This window comes from Saimiri boliviensis, chromosome 6 (assembly GCF_048565385.1).
Source record: "Saimiri boliviensis isolate mSaiBol1 chromosome 6, mSaiBol1.pri, whole genome shotgun sequence".
NCBI lineage: Eukaryota > Metazoa > Chordata > Mammalia > Primates > Cebidae > Saimiri > Saimiri boliviensis.
Genome location: NC_133454.1, coordinates 37,914,842 through 37,929,016, shown reverse-complemented (window position 1 = coordinate 37,929,016; position 14,175 = coordinate 37,914,842). Strand labels below are relative to the sequence as shown.

General features: G+C 43.0%; 1 protein-coding gene and 1 non-coding gene across 3 annotated transcripts in view; one reads left to right on the top strand and one right to left on the bottom strand.

Annotated features, from left to right (window-relative positions):
* CFAP300 (cilia and flagella associated protein 300) overlaps window positions 1-13,747 on the bottom strand; it is a 35,285-nt gene extending 21,538 nt beyond the window's left edge. For both annotated transcript variants that reach the window (XM_039471465.2, XM_074400476.1), the window contains exons 1-3: window positions 13,618-13,747; window positions 13,323-13,404; window positions 180-255 (exon numbers count right to left, since the gene is read on the bottom strand). In XM_039471465.2, the coding sequence (XP_039327399.1) occupies window positions 180-255; window positions 13,323-13,404; window positions 13,618-13,727 (268 nt within the window). In that variant the 5' untranslated portion in view covers window positions 13,728-13,747. The remainder of the gene's footprint in view (window positions 1-179; window positions 256-13,322; window positions 13,405-13,617) is intronic.
* LOC120364841 (small nucleolar RNA U13) lies at window positions 1,027-1,130 on the top strand. Its single transcript, XR_005579978.1, has one exon. It is a non-coding gene; the product is annotated as a small nucleolar RNA U13 (small nucleolar RNA).
* Window positions 13,748-14,175: the final 428 nt, after the last annotated feature.

The following is a 14,175-nucleotide window of genomic DNA, read 5'->3' as shown; positions in this document are numbered from 1 at the left end:
TGGTCTCGATCTCTTGACCTCGTGATCCACCCGCCTCGGCCTCCCAAAGTGCTGGGATTACAGGCTTGAGCCACTGCGCCTGGCTCATTCACAATTTATATTTTAATAATGAAAATTCCTGAGGCAAAATTTTGTTATAATAGTAAAATGTTACCTGAAAAGATGAAAAATTTATTTACCTAATGTAATCCATTGTCCAGAAGAATCTGAAAGTAACTTCAAATTGGGAATAACATTTGGGTCTTTGAAAAAATCCTAAAATACAAATTTGAGGGGAACAAGTTAGATATTTTATTATCAATGATAGTAAAAATTAACATAAAATAATCTCATTTAATTCAAATAGGAAGGACAATTTTAACTGCTGAAATGTCTAAGTAATACATAGTTTATAAATAAATGAAGTTTTATTACATTCAAGTTGGAACAGTATGAACATTGTGTGACCAAGTACAGATGTCTTTGGAATTTAATTTAGAAAATAATGATATAGGCCGGGCGCGGTGGCTCAAGCCTGTAATCCCAGCATTTTGGGAGGCCGAGGTGGGTGGATCACGAGGTCAAGAGATCGAGACCATCCTGGTCAACATGGTGAAACTCCGTCTCTACTAAAAATACAAAAAATTAGTTGGGCATGGTGGCGCATGCCTGTAATCCCAGCTACTCGGGAGGCTGAGGCAGGAGAATTGCCTGAACCCAGGAGGCGGAGGTTGCGGTGAGCCAAGGTCGCGCCATTGCACTCCAACCTGGGTAACAAGAGCGAAACTCCGTCTCAAAAAAAAAAAAAAGAAAAGAATGGTATACAGTAAACATTAGGAGGTTATATAATGTTTGAAAACTTTGTTTTTCTTCAGTCTTACTGAACTGCCTTAGTAACAACTCACATACTAGATCTAAATCCAAAAGTAACCATCAATTTAATTCTTTCTAAGAGGCATGTAAAAAAGTGAAGAATCTAACTTCCTAAAAATGAAAAATTTAATGCATGGCCAAAGACAACAAAGCAGGTAAGAGTTTTAGTTCCAGATCCTTTTGTAGTTTATGAGTATGATGACTGGGTGTTCATAGGCATGTGTGAGATATGCTACCCTCAAACTTTCTTTTGACGTTGGCACATTGTCAGTCTGACATAAAAAAAAGAAAAAAAAATACATAAAAAAGAGCAGCTGGGTGTGGTGGCTCACACCTGTAATCGCGGCACTTTGGGAGCCTGAGGCAGGTGGATTATCTGAGGTTAGGAGTTCAAAACCAGTGTGGCCAACATGGTAAAACCCCATCTTTACTAAAAACGCAAAAAATTAGCCGGATGTAGTTGTACATGCCTGTGATCCCAGATACTTAGGAGACTAAGAGGAGAATCGCTTGAACCCAGGAGAAGGAGGTTGCAGTGAGCCAAGACTGCGCCACTGCACTCCAGCCTCGGCCACAGAGCAAGACTCCATCCCCCCACCCTCCTCCAAAAAGCTTTAGTTCTAGGCACCACCAGCTGACTTAAGCTGAAAAGGTAGAAGAAAATTTATTAGAAGCATCTCAGGGAGTCCACAAAATATTCCAGAAGTGGAGGGCATCACACTGAAGACTGGACCCAGGAATGATCCAAAATCAAATGCAGAACTGCCCTTATAAGGAAACTGTCACCCTTGCAGCCCCATCAAGCACTAGAGGAAGCCACCACCACCCTTTCTCCCATCCCAGTACTGATCAGGTCCAACCATACTTAGCTTTCAGTATCAGGCACTTTCAGGGTGGTATGGACATAAACATCAAGTACTAACCAGCCCCAATACTGCTTAGCTTCCAACATTTAGGGTGGTATGGCCATAGACATCACCATCACTTCTTTCTAACCAAGGCCATTGCTGTGCCAGGTCTGCCTGGCCTGAAAGTGGTCTCTGCCACTACCTTTGCCAGTGAAATGAATTCTGTGTGTGCCTCCTTCTTTAAGCTGCTCACTTCAAAATTCTAGTCTTGCACTGATGAGTCTGTTTGCTTTATTTTTTATTTTATTTTATTTTTTTGAGACGGAGTTTCGCTCTTGTTACCCAGGTTGGAGTGCAATGGCGCGATCTTGGCTCACCGCAACCTCCGCCTCCTGGGTTCAGGCAATTCTCCTCCCTCAGCCTCCTGAGTAGCTGGGATTACAGGCACGCGCCACCATGCCCAGCTAATTTTTTGTATTTTTAGTAGAGACGGGGTTTCACCATGTTGACCAGGATGGTCTCGATCTCTTGACCTCGTGATCCACCCGCCTCGGCCTCCCAAAAGGCTGGGATTACAGGCTTGAGCCACCGCGCCCGGCCCTGATGAGTCTGTTTGTAAACCTAGGTCCCACACTTACATTTTGGATGCAAAAAAATCTCCTTGCATTTTGGAGGTTTCACTTGGACTTCCCAAAAGTAAAGGGTAGAAGTTACCTCCAAATTGCAGGGGTGTTCACAAGGTGCTAGATAGCCAGAAAACATAATGCCCATGAAGAGCAATAAATAAAAGAAAAATAATAGACTGAGAGAAAATATTTGCAATACATATGTTTAAAAGGAGGGAGAAACTGATATCCCTAGTGGTTAAAAAAAAAAGCTCAATGTCAGAAAAACTGACAAACCTAAATTTTCTTCTGCCTTTTCAGCTTGAGTATATATATATATATATACATACACACACACATACATACATATATTCATGTCAGGAGGGTAATGTGCTGACATCATCACAAGGTTGAGGGTGGCACATGTCACAAGGATAGAAATAGGCATATACAAAATAAAAATAGGGCTGGGTATAGTGGCTCAGGTCTGTAATCCCAGAACTTTGGGAGGCCAAGGTGGCTGGATCACTTGAGGCCAGGAGTTCAAGATCAGCCTGGCTAACATGACAAAACCCCGTCTGTACTGAAAAAATACAAAAATTAGCTGGACATGGTAGTGCACTCCTGTAATTCCAGCCACCAGGGAGGCTGAGGCATGAGAATTGCTTGAACCTGGGAGGTAGAGGTTGTAGTGAGCTGACATTGTGTCACTGCACTCCAGCTTGGGCAATAGAGTGAGACTATTTCAAAAACAAACAAAAACAACCAACCAACCAACCAAACAAAAAAACCCACAAATAGCCAATAAACTTTAGGAAAAGATGCTCAATTTCAAGAGCAGTGAAATAAATAAAAATAAAACCCAGAAGATACCACTTGTATCCATTACCTTGCCAAGATTTAAAAACACTGGTAACTTTTGCTGAGAGTACTAGAAGATATGCACTTTCACAAGCTGCTGGCAGAAGTATGAATCTTTATAATCCTTTGGGAAAGGAACAATAAAAACATGCAACAAACTCTACTTTTGGGTTCTGAAATCACCAGTTGGTAAGATTTGGGTATAAGGAGTTTTTTTGTTTTAATATAGTACTGTTTGTAGTGTCAAAACTTGGAAACAATTTCAATGTCTATCGGTAGAAAAATAGTTGAATAAAATATAGTACATCTATATCTGACAGAATGCAGCTATTGGACAGAAAGTATAAGAATAGAATGTAAGCTCCTTAAGAGTAGGGCTCCTGTTTTTCTTATTCACTGCTATGTCCTAGGACTTAGAATAGGGCCTAACATGTAACACTCACTAAATAAACATCCCCTGAAAGGATTATGCATTGATTTTGAGGAAAAACCGTAAATACTTTCAGTTAAAGAAGGGTAATTTAAGAGTAATATGGCCAGGCACAGTGCCTCATGCCTGTAGTCCCAGCACTTTGGGAGGCTGAGGTGACTCACTTGAGCTCAGGAATTTGAGACCAGCCTGAGCAACATGGTAAAATCCCATCTCTACTAAAAATACAAAAAATTAGGTGGGTGTGGTGGTATGCACCTGTGGCCCAACTACTCAGGAGGCTGAGCAGGGAAGACTGCTAAAGTCCAGGGGAGCAGAGGTTGCAGTGAGCTATCGCACCATTGCACTCTAGCCTGGGTGACAGAGTGAGGCCACGTCTCAAGAAAAAAAAAAAAAGTAATGCACATGATAAAACAAAATAAAACCTCTATACACTTATATGAACATAAAGGCAAGTTTGTAAGAATAAGTATCAAACTATTTGCTTCAGAAGGGGTGGTTACAGACTCATGGTAAGAGAAGGGTTGAGAGGGTAGGGCGCAGAAGTAGACTGGGGTAAGACTGACTTTTTCTATGAATTATTCTTTGTTTAAATTGTTACAATAAATATTTTCATTTTTTCAACATTCTCTTCAAGTGATCACTCACTTTTCCTAAATACCTTCTTGAGAGAGGAATCTAAACTGTCTCACTTCTCTCTCTCTCTTTTTTTTGGAGACAGAGTCTCGCTCAGTTGTCCAGGCTGAAGTACAATGGTGTGATCTTGGCTCACTTCAGCCTCCACCTCCTGGGTTCAATTGATTCTCCTGCCTCAGCCTCCAGAGTAGCTAGAACTACAGGAGCATGCCACCATGCCTAGTTAATTTTTGTATTTTTAGTACAGACAGGGTTTTGCCATGTTGGCCAAGCTGGTTTCAAACTCCTGACCTCCTGAGATGGAGGTGATTTACCCATCTCAGCCTCCCAAAGTGTGGGGATTACAGGTGTGAGCCACTGAGCCCAGCCTCACTTCTTTTATCTACCTCTCAGTCCTCTCTATCTGGCTCCTGCTCCTATCACTTAAAGAACAGTACCCTTGACTTCATAATACTAAAATCCAATGGACAGTGCCTGCCCTCAGGGGCAGGCAGATAGTAAGAGAGGAAATAGTAACATGCCATCAATACTATAAAAAAGTGCAAGTGTAACATGCCACCAATACTACAAAAAAGTACATAATGGGCAGACACAATCTAATGCTATTGGGAAGAAATGTTAATATAGAAAGAATATTTAAGTTCTGGGAACATGTACAGATTGTGCAGGACTGTTACACAGGTATACACATTCCATAGTGGTTTGCTGCATCCATCCCTTCGTCATCTACTTAGGTATTTCTCCTAATGTTATCCCTCCCGTCTCACTACCCGCTGCTAACCCTCCCCTGACCCCTCCACCCCCACAGCAGGCCCTGGTGTGTGAAATTCCCCTACCTGTGTCCATGTGTTCTCATTGTTCAACACCCACTTATGAGTAAATCTCAATCCTTAAATTCTTTTTTTTTTTTTTTTTTTGAGACGGAGTTTCGCTCTTGTTACCCAGGCTGGAGTGCAATGGTGCGATCTCAGCTCACCGCAACCTCCGCCTCCTGGGCTCAGGCAATTCTCCTGCCTCAGTCTCCTGAGTAGCTGGGATTACAGGCATGCGCCACCATGCCCAGCTAGTTTTTTGTATTTTTATAGTAGAGACGGGGTTTCACCATGTTGACCAGGATGGTCTCGATTTCTCAACCTCGTGATCCACCCGCCTCGGCCTCCCAAAGTGCTGGGATTACAGGCGTGAGCCACCGCGCCCAGCCTCAATCCTTAAATTCTTAAGTACTTTTTAAATTGAAATTATTATTAAAGTATAATAATAAAAAAAGTAAGAATTTAAGGATTGAGATTTAATAAAAACATTTTACCACTTAAAAAAAAGAACATTTAGCTTTAGATCAGAAAGTTGAGTAGGAGTTAGCTGGACAAAGGGGTATACTAGTAAGTGTTTAACCACTGGCCATCCTTCCTCCCTCAAAAAGCCCTGATTGTAGCATTTGCCTGTTTCCAGGATGGATTTCAAGTTGCCAATAGTTTAATAACCAGTAAACAAAGATTCCTGAAAAACTAGCAATCAGGCTCTCCTAAACTGATTCCAGTATGCCACTGGAATTGCCATTTTTTAAGGGAGAAAAAAAGGCAACCTTAAAGGCTGTAAGGTGAGAGAAGATGGTATTCCATTCAAGGAAAGGGAAGAGGTCTGGTGTGACCCAGAAAAGCAACAATGGTCTGATAAGGCTGGGGAGTTAAATTGCCCTTGTAGTCAAGTGAATAATAATTTATTTTTTTTGAGACAGAGTCTCAATCTGTTGCCCAGGCTGGAGTGCAGTGGCATGATCTTAGCTCACTGCAACCTCTGCCTCCCAGGTTCAAGTGATTCTCCTGCCTCAGCCTCCAGAGTAGCTAAGATTACAGGCATATGCCACCATGCCTGGCTAATTTTTGTATTTTTAGTAGAAACGGGGTTTCACCCTGTTGGTCAGGCTGGTTTCAAAGTCCTGACCTCGTGATCCGCCTGCCTTGGCCTCCCAAAGTGCTGGGATTACAGGCATGAGCCACCATGCCCGGCAAGTGAAGAATTTTAATCTTTATCTAAAATCGATCTAGATCTTCATCAGTATTTTGTTCTAAGGGCAGTGGGAAGACTGAAGTTTTCTTTTTGCTTTTATAATTTCATAATACAGAGTCTCACTTTGTTGCCCAAGCTGGTCTCAATTCCTGGCTTCAAGTGATTTTCTTGCCCTGGCTTCTCAAAGAGCTGGGATTACAGGCATGAGCCACCGCACCAGCCACACTTAAAGCTGTTTTTTTTTGAGATGCAGTTTTGCTTGTTGCCCAGGCTGGAGTGCAATGGCACGATCTTGGCTCACCACAACCTCTGCCTGGGTTCAAGATTCAAGCAATTCTTCTGCCTCAGCCTCCTGAGTAGCTGGGATTACAGGCGCGTGCCCACAACACCTGGCTAATTTTGTATTTTTAGTTGAGATGGGGTTTGCCATGTTGGTAAGGCTGGTCTCGAACACCTGACGTCAGGTGATTTGCCTGCCTCGGCCTCCCAAAGTGCTGGGATTACAGGTGTGAGCCACCACGCCTAGCTACTTTTTTAAAGTTCACTCTGGCTGCAGTGTGGAAAATGAATTGAAGTGCTGGAAAAAGACTGGTTAAAAGGAAGGATACTGTTGTAATCATTGAAAAGCTGACATTCCCATCAGTCAAGGAGATAGCAAGTGGGGAGGCACAGAAGTAGAAGGAGGAAGAAACAAATAGAGAATTGAAGATGACTACTGGGATTTATCTTCATTAAAAAAATCACTTAATGGCCAGGCGCGGTGGCTCAAGCCTATAATCCCAGCACTTTGGGAGGCCGAGGCGGGTGGATCACGAGGTCAAGAGATCGAGACCATCCTGGTCAACATGGTGAAACCCCGTCTCTACTAAAAATACAAAAAAAATTAGCTGGGCATGGTGGCGCGTGCCTGTAATCCCAGCTACTCAGGAGGCTGAGGCAGGAGAATTGCCTGAACCCAGGAGGCGGAGGTTGCTGTGAGCCGAGATCGCGCCATTGCACTCCAGCTTGGGTAACAAGAGTGAAACTCTGTCTCAAAAAAAAAAAAAGGCCGGGCGCGGTGGCTCAAGCCTGTAATCCCAGCACTTTGGGAGGCCGAGGCGGGTGGATCACGAGGTTGAGAGATCGAGACCATCCTGGTCAACATGGTGAAACCCCGTCTCTACTAAAAATACAAAAAAATCAGCTGGGTATGGTGGCACGTGCCTGTAATCCCAGCTGTTCAGGAGGCTGAGGCAGGAGAATTGCCTGAACCCAGGAGGCAGAGGCTGTGGTGAGCCGAGATCGTGCCATTGCACTCCAGCCTGGGTAACAAGAGCGAAACTCCGTCTCAAAACAAAACAAAACAAAACAAAACAAAACAACAACAACAAAAAACCACTTAATAAATGCTATTTAATCAGAAAGAGAAAGGAGAAGAGATGTGAACTGAGGATTATTTACAAATGTCTCTATTATGCAAGACACGGTAACTGTTCTAGTGGTGAAAAATTACATTCTAGTGGTGAAGAATTAAAGGTAAACACATTTTTTCAAAAAGACACCATATATGCTCAATTATAAAAAGATAAATTTTCCCCAAGTTATTTCTAGACAAAAAGCAAGTTGCCTTATGACTTTCTGGTCTTCTAAATTGAAGAATACTCATGCAAGTATTTTAATTTATACAATAGTACATTTAGAAAAAGATACATAAACTGGAATTAACCTCAGTTAATATTGGTTTTGAATGCATTTTAGGCCTTCTGAAAGAATATTTTGAAGAAAATTTAATTTAGATGTATTAATTATTCCTTGGGGTTATTAACCTAACAGTTACAGGTTAGATGTTATTATAAATGGAGCTGAAGGTCAACTGGCCTGCAGTGAATTGACCTAGAATCAAAGGAAGTCTTTATAAAGGATCCTTAAATAGAGCAATGCAAGTTACATTATTGAGATTACAATTATATGTCTAGTAAGTAAATTTTTTTTTTTTTTTTTTTTTTTGAGACGGAGTTTCGCTCTTGTTACCCAGGCTGGAGTGCAATGGCGCGATCTCGGCTCACCACAACCTCTGCCTCCTGGGTTCAGGCAATTCTCCTGCCTCAGCCTCCTAAGTAGCTGGGATTACAGGCACGCACCACCACGCCCAGCTAGTTTTTTGTATTTTTTTTTTAGTAGAGACGGGGTTTCACCATGTTGACTAGGATGGTCTCGATCTCTCGACCTCATGATCCACCTGCCTCAGCCTCCCAAAGTGCTGGGATTACAGGCTTGAGCCACCGCTCCCGGCCTTAGTAAGTAAATTTTTAAAAAATGTCCTAATACACAAATGGCATTTCTGGCTTGTTACAGAATTTCCAGTAAGGCATTAGAAGAGATTTTCCATACCTCAACACTGTGCTTCGAAAAAACATAAGATGATTCCCAAACTAGTTAAAGTAATAGCAAAGATACTGGTGTCGAAGTGCATGCAAAAACTTTAAATAAACTTTTATCATAAAATGTGAAAGTGGGCTGGATGTGATGGCTCACACCTGTAATCCCAGCACTTTGGGAGGCTGAGGCAGGAGAATTTCTTGAGTCTGGGAATTTGAGACAAGCCTGGGCAACAGAGTGAGATCCCATCTCTATTAAAAATAAATAAAAAAATTTAAAAAGTGAAAGAGGAAAAAAGATGTTTTTCTATTTTTAATTTTTTTACTATTTACTTTGTACATCTGGAATGCATACTGGATTCAAAATATTTCTAAATTATTTAAGTATATATTTGACTATATCATCTATCTGGCAGACTGATGGTTTCTGATCCAGTATCAATCCTTTCTTCCTTAAGGAATCCCAATTTTATTTGGGACAGCAACATGCTCGGCTTTGTCTGCATTTCCAGCCTCCCTGGGATGTGGGAGGCCTAAATTAATTCTGGTCACATGCCTAAGTTCTGGTCATGAGATAAAAGCAGAAGTGTTGTGCAGGCTTCCAGGAAAGCTCTGTAAATTAAGGAGCTTCCTTGCAGTTGTTTACGTGGAAAATTCTCCTTATCATCCCTGGTCCCATGGTAAGATGTCAACACTATATATTGAGCCCAGAGCTCTCTCTCGAGATCCAAAGTTAAACATTATATTCAACTATCCAGAATACTGCCACTTGTACATACCTCAAATTCAGCATACCTAAAACTGAACTCATTTTCCTTGTAATTCTTCTGTGTTTTCTGAACATTGAAAGGCATCATCAGCCACTCCAGTCGACCAAACCAGAAACGTGGGAGTCATCCTAAATGTGCCCCTCTCTCCTGTACTCTCAATATCTTACCATTCCTTAAGCCTTTCTCCTAAATCTCTCTCTAGGCCATACTCGTACTCAACATCATCATATAACTGTCTAGAGGACAACAGTTTCCAATTTGGTGTCACTACTTCCTAATTCCTAACAACCCACTCTCCACACTTCTGCCAAGGTGAACCCAATATTCTAAAATTTAATGTCTTGCTTAAAATCATCTCCTTGTTAGCTAGATAAAGCTCAAACTTCTTTGCATGGCACAGAAGGTCTTCTAAAATATTATCCCACACATCTCCCCAACATTATCCCGCCGCTTTATCTACCTGACTAATTCCTACTCATCTTTCAGGTCCCACCTCAAGTGTCTTGTCTTTTGTAAATGCTCTTCTGACCACCTCAGTCAAAAACGATCATTTTTCTTTTGTGCCACCTAAGTACCTTATGCCTCTGGTATGTATTATATCACTTCTCTCTCTGCAATACAATTTTTGTTATTTCCCTTACTTTAACTGTGTCTATTCCTCTATATAGACCTAGGGACTAAAGAAATGTTTGCCAGATACATGTTTCCTTCCATGCATTTATCATCTCACAAATACATATCTAGAACATAATTTGTTTTCAAATTGAAAGGGAAAATTCAAAATCTAGAATTCTAATTTAAATACCCTCTGTTCAGTTAGGAGTTTTGGAGTAGAAACAGAGTGGTATCTAGAGTCAAAACACCTGGGTTTTGCCCTTTGTTGGATGTTTTTACATACATTACTTAACCTTTCTGAATTTTAAGCTATAAAATGGGAGTCAGAACACCACGCTTACCAGATTGTTGTAAAGATTAATGATAAATGTAATGTAAAAAGTGCTGAGGCCGGGTGCAGTGGCTCACGCTTGTAATCCCAACACTCTGGGAGGCTGAGGCGGGCAGATCATGAGGTCAAGAGATGGAGAACATCCTGGCCAACATGGTGAAATCCCGTCTCTACTAAAAATACAAAAATTGGCTGGGCGTGGTGGCTCATGCCTGTAGTCCCAGCTACTTGGGAGGCTGAGGCAGGAGAATTGCTTGAACCTGGGAGGCAGAGGCTGCAGTGAGCTGAGATTGCGCCACTGCACTCCAGCCTGGCAACAGAGTGAGACTCCGTCTACAAAAAAAAAAAAAAAGGTGCTGATAGCTGAATCTGTGCACGCTGGAGTCACTACTGCTATGGAAAAATACTTTATAAAGTAATATAGAATTTTATTTTATTTTATTTATTTATTTTTGAGACGGAGTTTCGCTCTTGTTACCCAGGCTGGAGTGCAATGGCGTGATCTCGGCTCACCGCAACCTCCTCCTCCTGGGTTCAAGCAATTCTCCTGCCTCAGCCTCCTGAGTAGCTGGGATTACAGGCACGCGCCACCATGCCCAGCTACTTTTTTGTGTTTTTAGTAGAGACGGGGTTTCACCATGTTGACCAGGATGGTCTCGATCTCTCGACCTCATGATCCACCCGCCTTGGCCTCCCAAAGTGCTGGGATTACAGGCTTGAGCCACCGCGCCCGGCAGAATTTTATTTTTTTAAGACAGGGTCTCTCACTTTGTTACCCAGGCTAGAGCACAGCGGTGTGATCACAGCTCAAGTAATCCTTCCACCTCAGACCCCCAACTAGCTAGGACTACAGGTATATGCCACCACGCCCAGCTAATGTGTGAGTGTGTGTGTGTGTGTGTGTGTGTGTGTGCATACATAGAGAGAGAGAGAAAGAGAGAAAGAAAGAGAGAGAGAGAGTAGTATTGGTATAAATGAAAAATATAAAAAACTACATAATAATCTAACCATGAATATTTGAGAAATGTTATTCATGTCATTATCAGCAGCATTATAATGTAATGGCACTATAACACTATCTTAGGGAAAGGGAGATAGACATTTAACCAATTTACTCTCTGTTATGGATTGTGTCCCCCCAAAATTTACATCCTTCCTGAAATGGTCAGAAAGTGATGTTAGTTGGAATTAGGGTTGTTGCTGATGTAATTAAGACTAGGTTATGCTGGACCCTTAATTCAATATGACGATGTCTCTCTATAAGAAGAAAAGAGATGCAGATACATGAAGGAAAAAGGCTATGGGACAGACAGGCAGAGAAGTGCTGCAGTTGCAAGCCAAAGGATGCCAAAGGTGGCTGGCAACTGCCAGAAGCTTGGAAGTGGCAAGGATGGATTCTCCCCTACAAGTTTCACAGGAACAACGGCCCTGCCAACACCTTGATTTAAGACTTCTCGCCTCCAGAACTATGACACAATTCTACCTCATGTTCTCCTTTCTCATTCCCTCTTATTTTCTTTACTGTCCTTATCACTATATGAAGTAATCAGATTTTCCCCCCATTTATTGCAGTCTTGCCAAGGCCTGCACAATCTTTGAAAGCTGAGCTCTTGTCTTGTTCCTCCTTGTATTCCCAGCACTGGAAGGAATTCCTAGTACATGATAGGTCTTCAGAAGTGTTTGTTCTGCCAAACTATAAACTATAGTCAATGCATGAAGGACATGAATGGCAGAGAATGAAGATAATTTCACAAACCATTACAGTATTTTCCATTTGATTGAGAATTAAAAAAAAACAGGATTGAAAACAACAAACTAAATTTTAACAAACACACCAAAACTTAAACTTTCAAGTGAGTTTTACCTCTCTCAAAACAGTTACCTCAGCCGGGTTTGGTGGCTCACACCTGTAATCCCAGCACTTTGGGAGGCTGAGGTGGGCTGATCACGAGGTCAGGAGTTCAAGACCAGCCTGACCAACGTGATGAAACTCCGTCTGTACTAAAAATACAAAAATTAGCTGGGCATGGTGGTGCGAGCCTGTAGTCCCAGCTACTCAGGAGGCTGAGGCAGGACAATCACTTGAACCCAGGAGGCGCAGGCTGCAGTGAGCCGAGATAGCGCAACTGAACTGTAGCCCAGGCAACAAAGCAAGACTCTGTGTCAAAAAAAAAAAAGGTCATCTCTAGCAGTCAAAAGACTTATTCAAGCCACTGTGCTACTGCTTAAAACTTTTTTGGGGGAATTCCTCATTTGGAATTGCTGGTAGAGCTTGAAGCCCAGTTCTCACAGTGGGTGTGATTTTGAGAAAAAACCAAAAGTAATTTGGAGCTTGTAAATAGTGATTAAGCTGTGTGATAATATATAAAAATAGTTTAAAATGAGATGTGCCTATTTAAAAAGAGAGGCTAGGGTGGTGGCTAACACCTGTAATCCCAGCACTTTGGGAGGCCGAGGTTAGCGAATTGCTTGAGCCCAGGGATTTAAGACTAGCCAGGTCAACATCGTGAGACCCAACCTTGAAAAAAATTTTTTTTTTAATTAGCTGGGCATGGTGGCCTGCACCTGTAGTCCCCTGTACTCAGGAAGCTAAGGTGGGAAGATCGCTCGGGCCCGGGAGGTCGAGGCTGCAATGAGCTGAGATGGTGTCAATGCACTTCACTCAATCTGGGTGACAGAGAAAGACCCTGTTTCAAAAAATAAATAAAATAAAAAAAAAATAAATAAATAAAAAAGAAACTAATCTTCTCGAGAGAGTGCGATTTTCCAGAACTGCATAGTTCTCTGAGGCAAGATACAAGACACTGAAAGGAGAGAAAGAATGAATAAAATAAAAAACAAATTTACAATGGGTGATTCGAAACGTAAGTTTCTTTAAAAAATCATGTGCACCTTTGATTACTCCCAAACGCCAAGAAAACGACGTCACGAAGGAATGCCGTGTTCACAAGAATCCATGCCAACGTGTGGCTGGGGGGAGTTTAAAAATTGGCAGAGACCCCATACTAACCATAACGAAATCATCCTTCCGATAGGCCTGAAATGCCTGGTCAAAGCCGAACGCCTGCGCCTTTATTCTGCCTAGCATGGACCTGGGGCAGAGGAGGAAAAAGAAGACACTCGGAGGCTGGCGCCCTCCTAGAGCGCACCATTAACCAATCCCACCCGCAGCATCCGCCCTGCCCCGCGGCTCAGGGTTCAGTCCGAATGGCGCCGACCCGCGAGGGCCCGCTCGACGCCTGGCCCGCGTCTCCACAGCCGCGAAGACAAAGGGGCTCTTCTCTCCCTGCGCCTCGAATCCTCACCACTGGCGGAGCCGGCTGGTGATGTCCTGAGAGCTCAGAGACTGGAAGGTTTTCTGGGGCAGAAACCTGAAGTAGTAGCCGCCCGAGTCCCCGAGCCCCCCAGCAGCCATCCTGCTCCCGGCGGCGCGGACTCACAGCTTGTTTCCATAGAGACGCTGCGGCCGTCGGGTGAGCGTGACGCCGCGGGGGCGGGGCCGTCGGGTGGGCGTGACGCTGCAGGGGCGGGGCCGTCGGGTGGGCGTGACGCTGCGGGGGCGGGGGCGGGGCCGCCCGTCTCCAGGGACCCAGGGATTCCCGCTTCTCCGCAGCGGGTGCAGAGAGAGAGGTATGCCTGTCTTTTCCAAGAGCTTGTGCCACCCCACTCCCCCACCCCGGGCTTGGCGGTTAGGGAAAGTAGGGGTTGGGGATGGAGACAAATTGCCAGTTGATACTTGTTGACATTAACTTTTATTAATTACTCAACATGGGTTAATGTCCTAGTCTCAACAGCTATAACTTCAAATTTAGTTATCTAAGTTTGATGACTCAAACGTTTCTGAAGAAAAGATTATTCTGAAT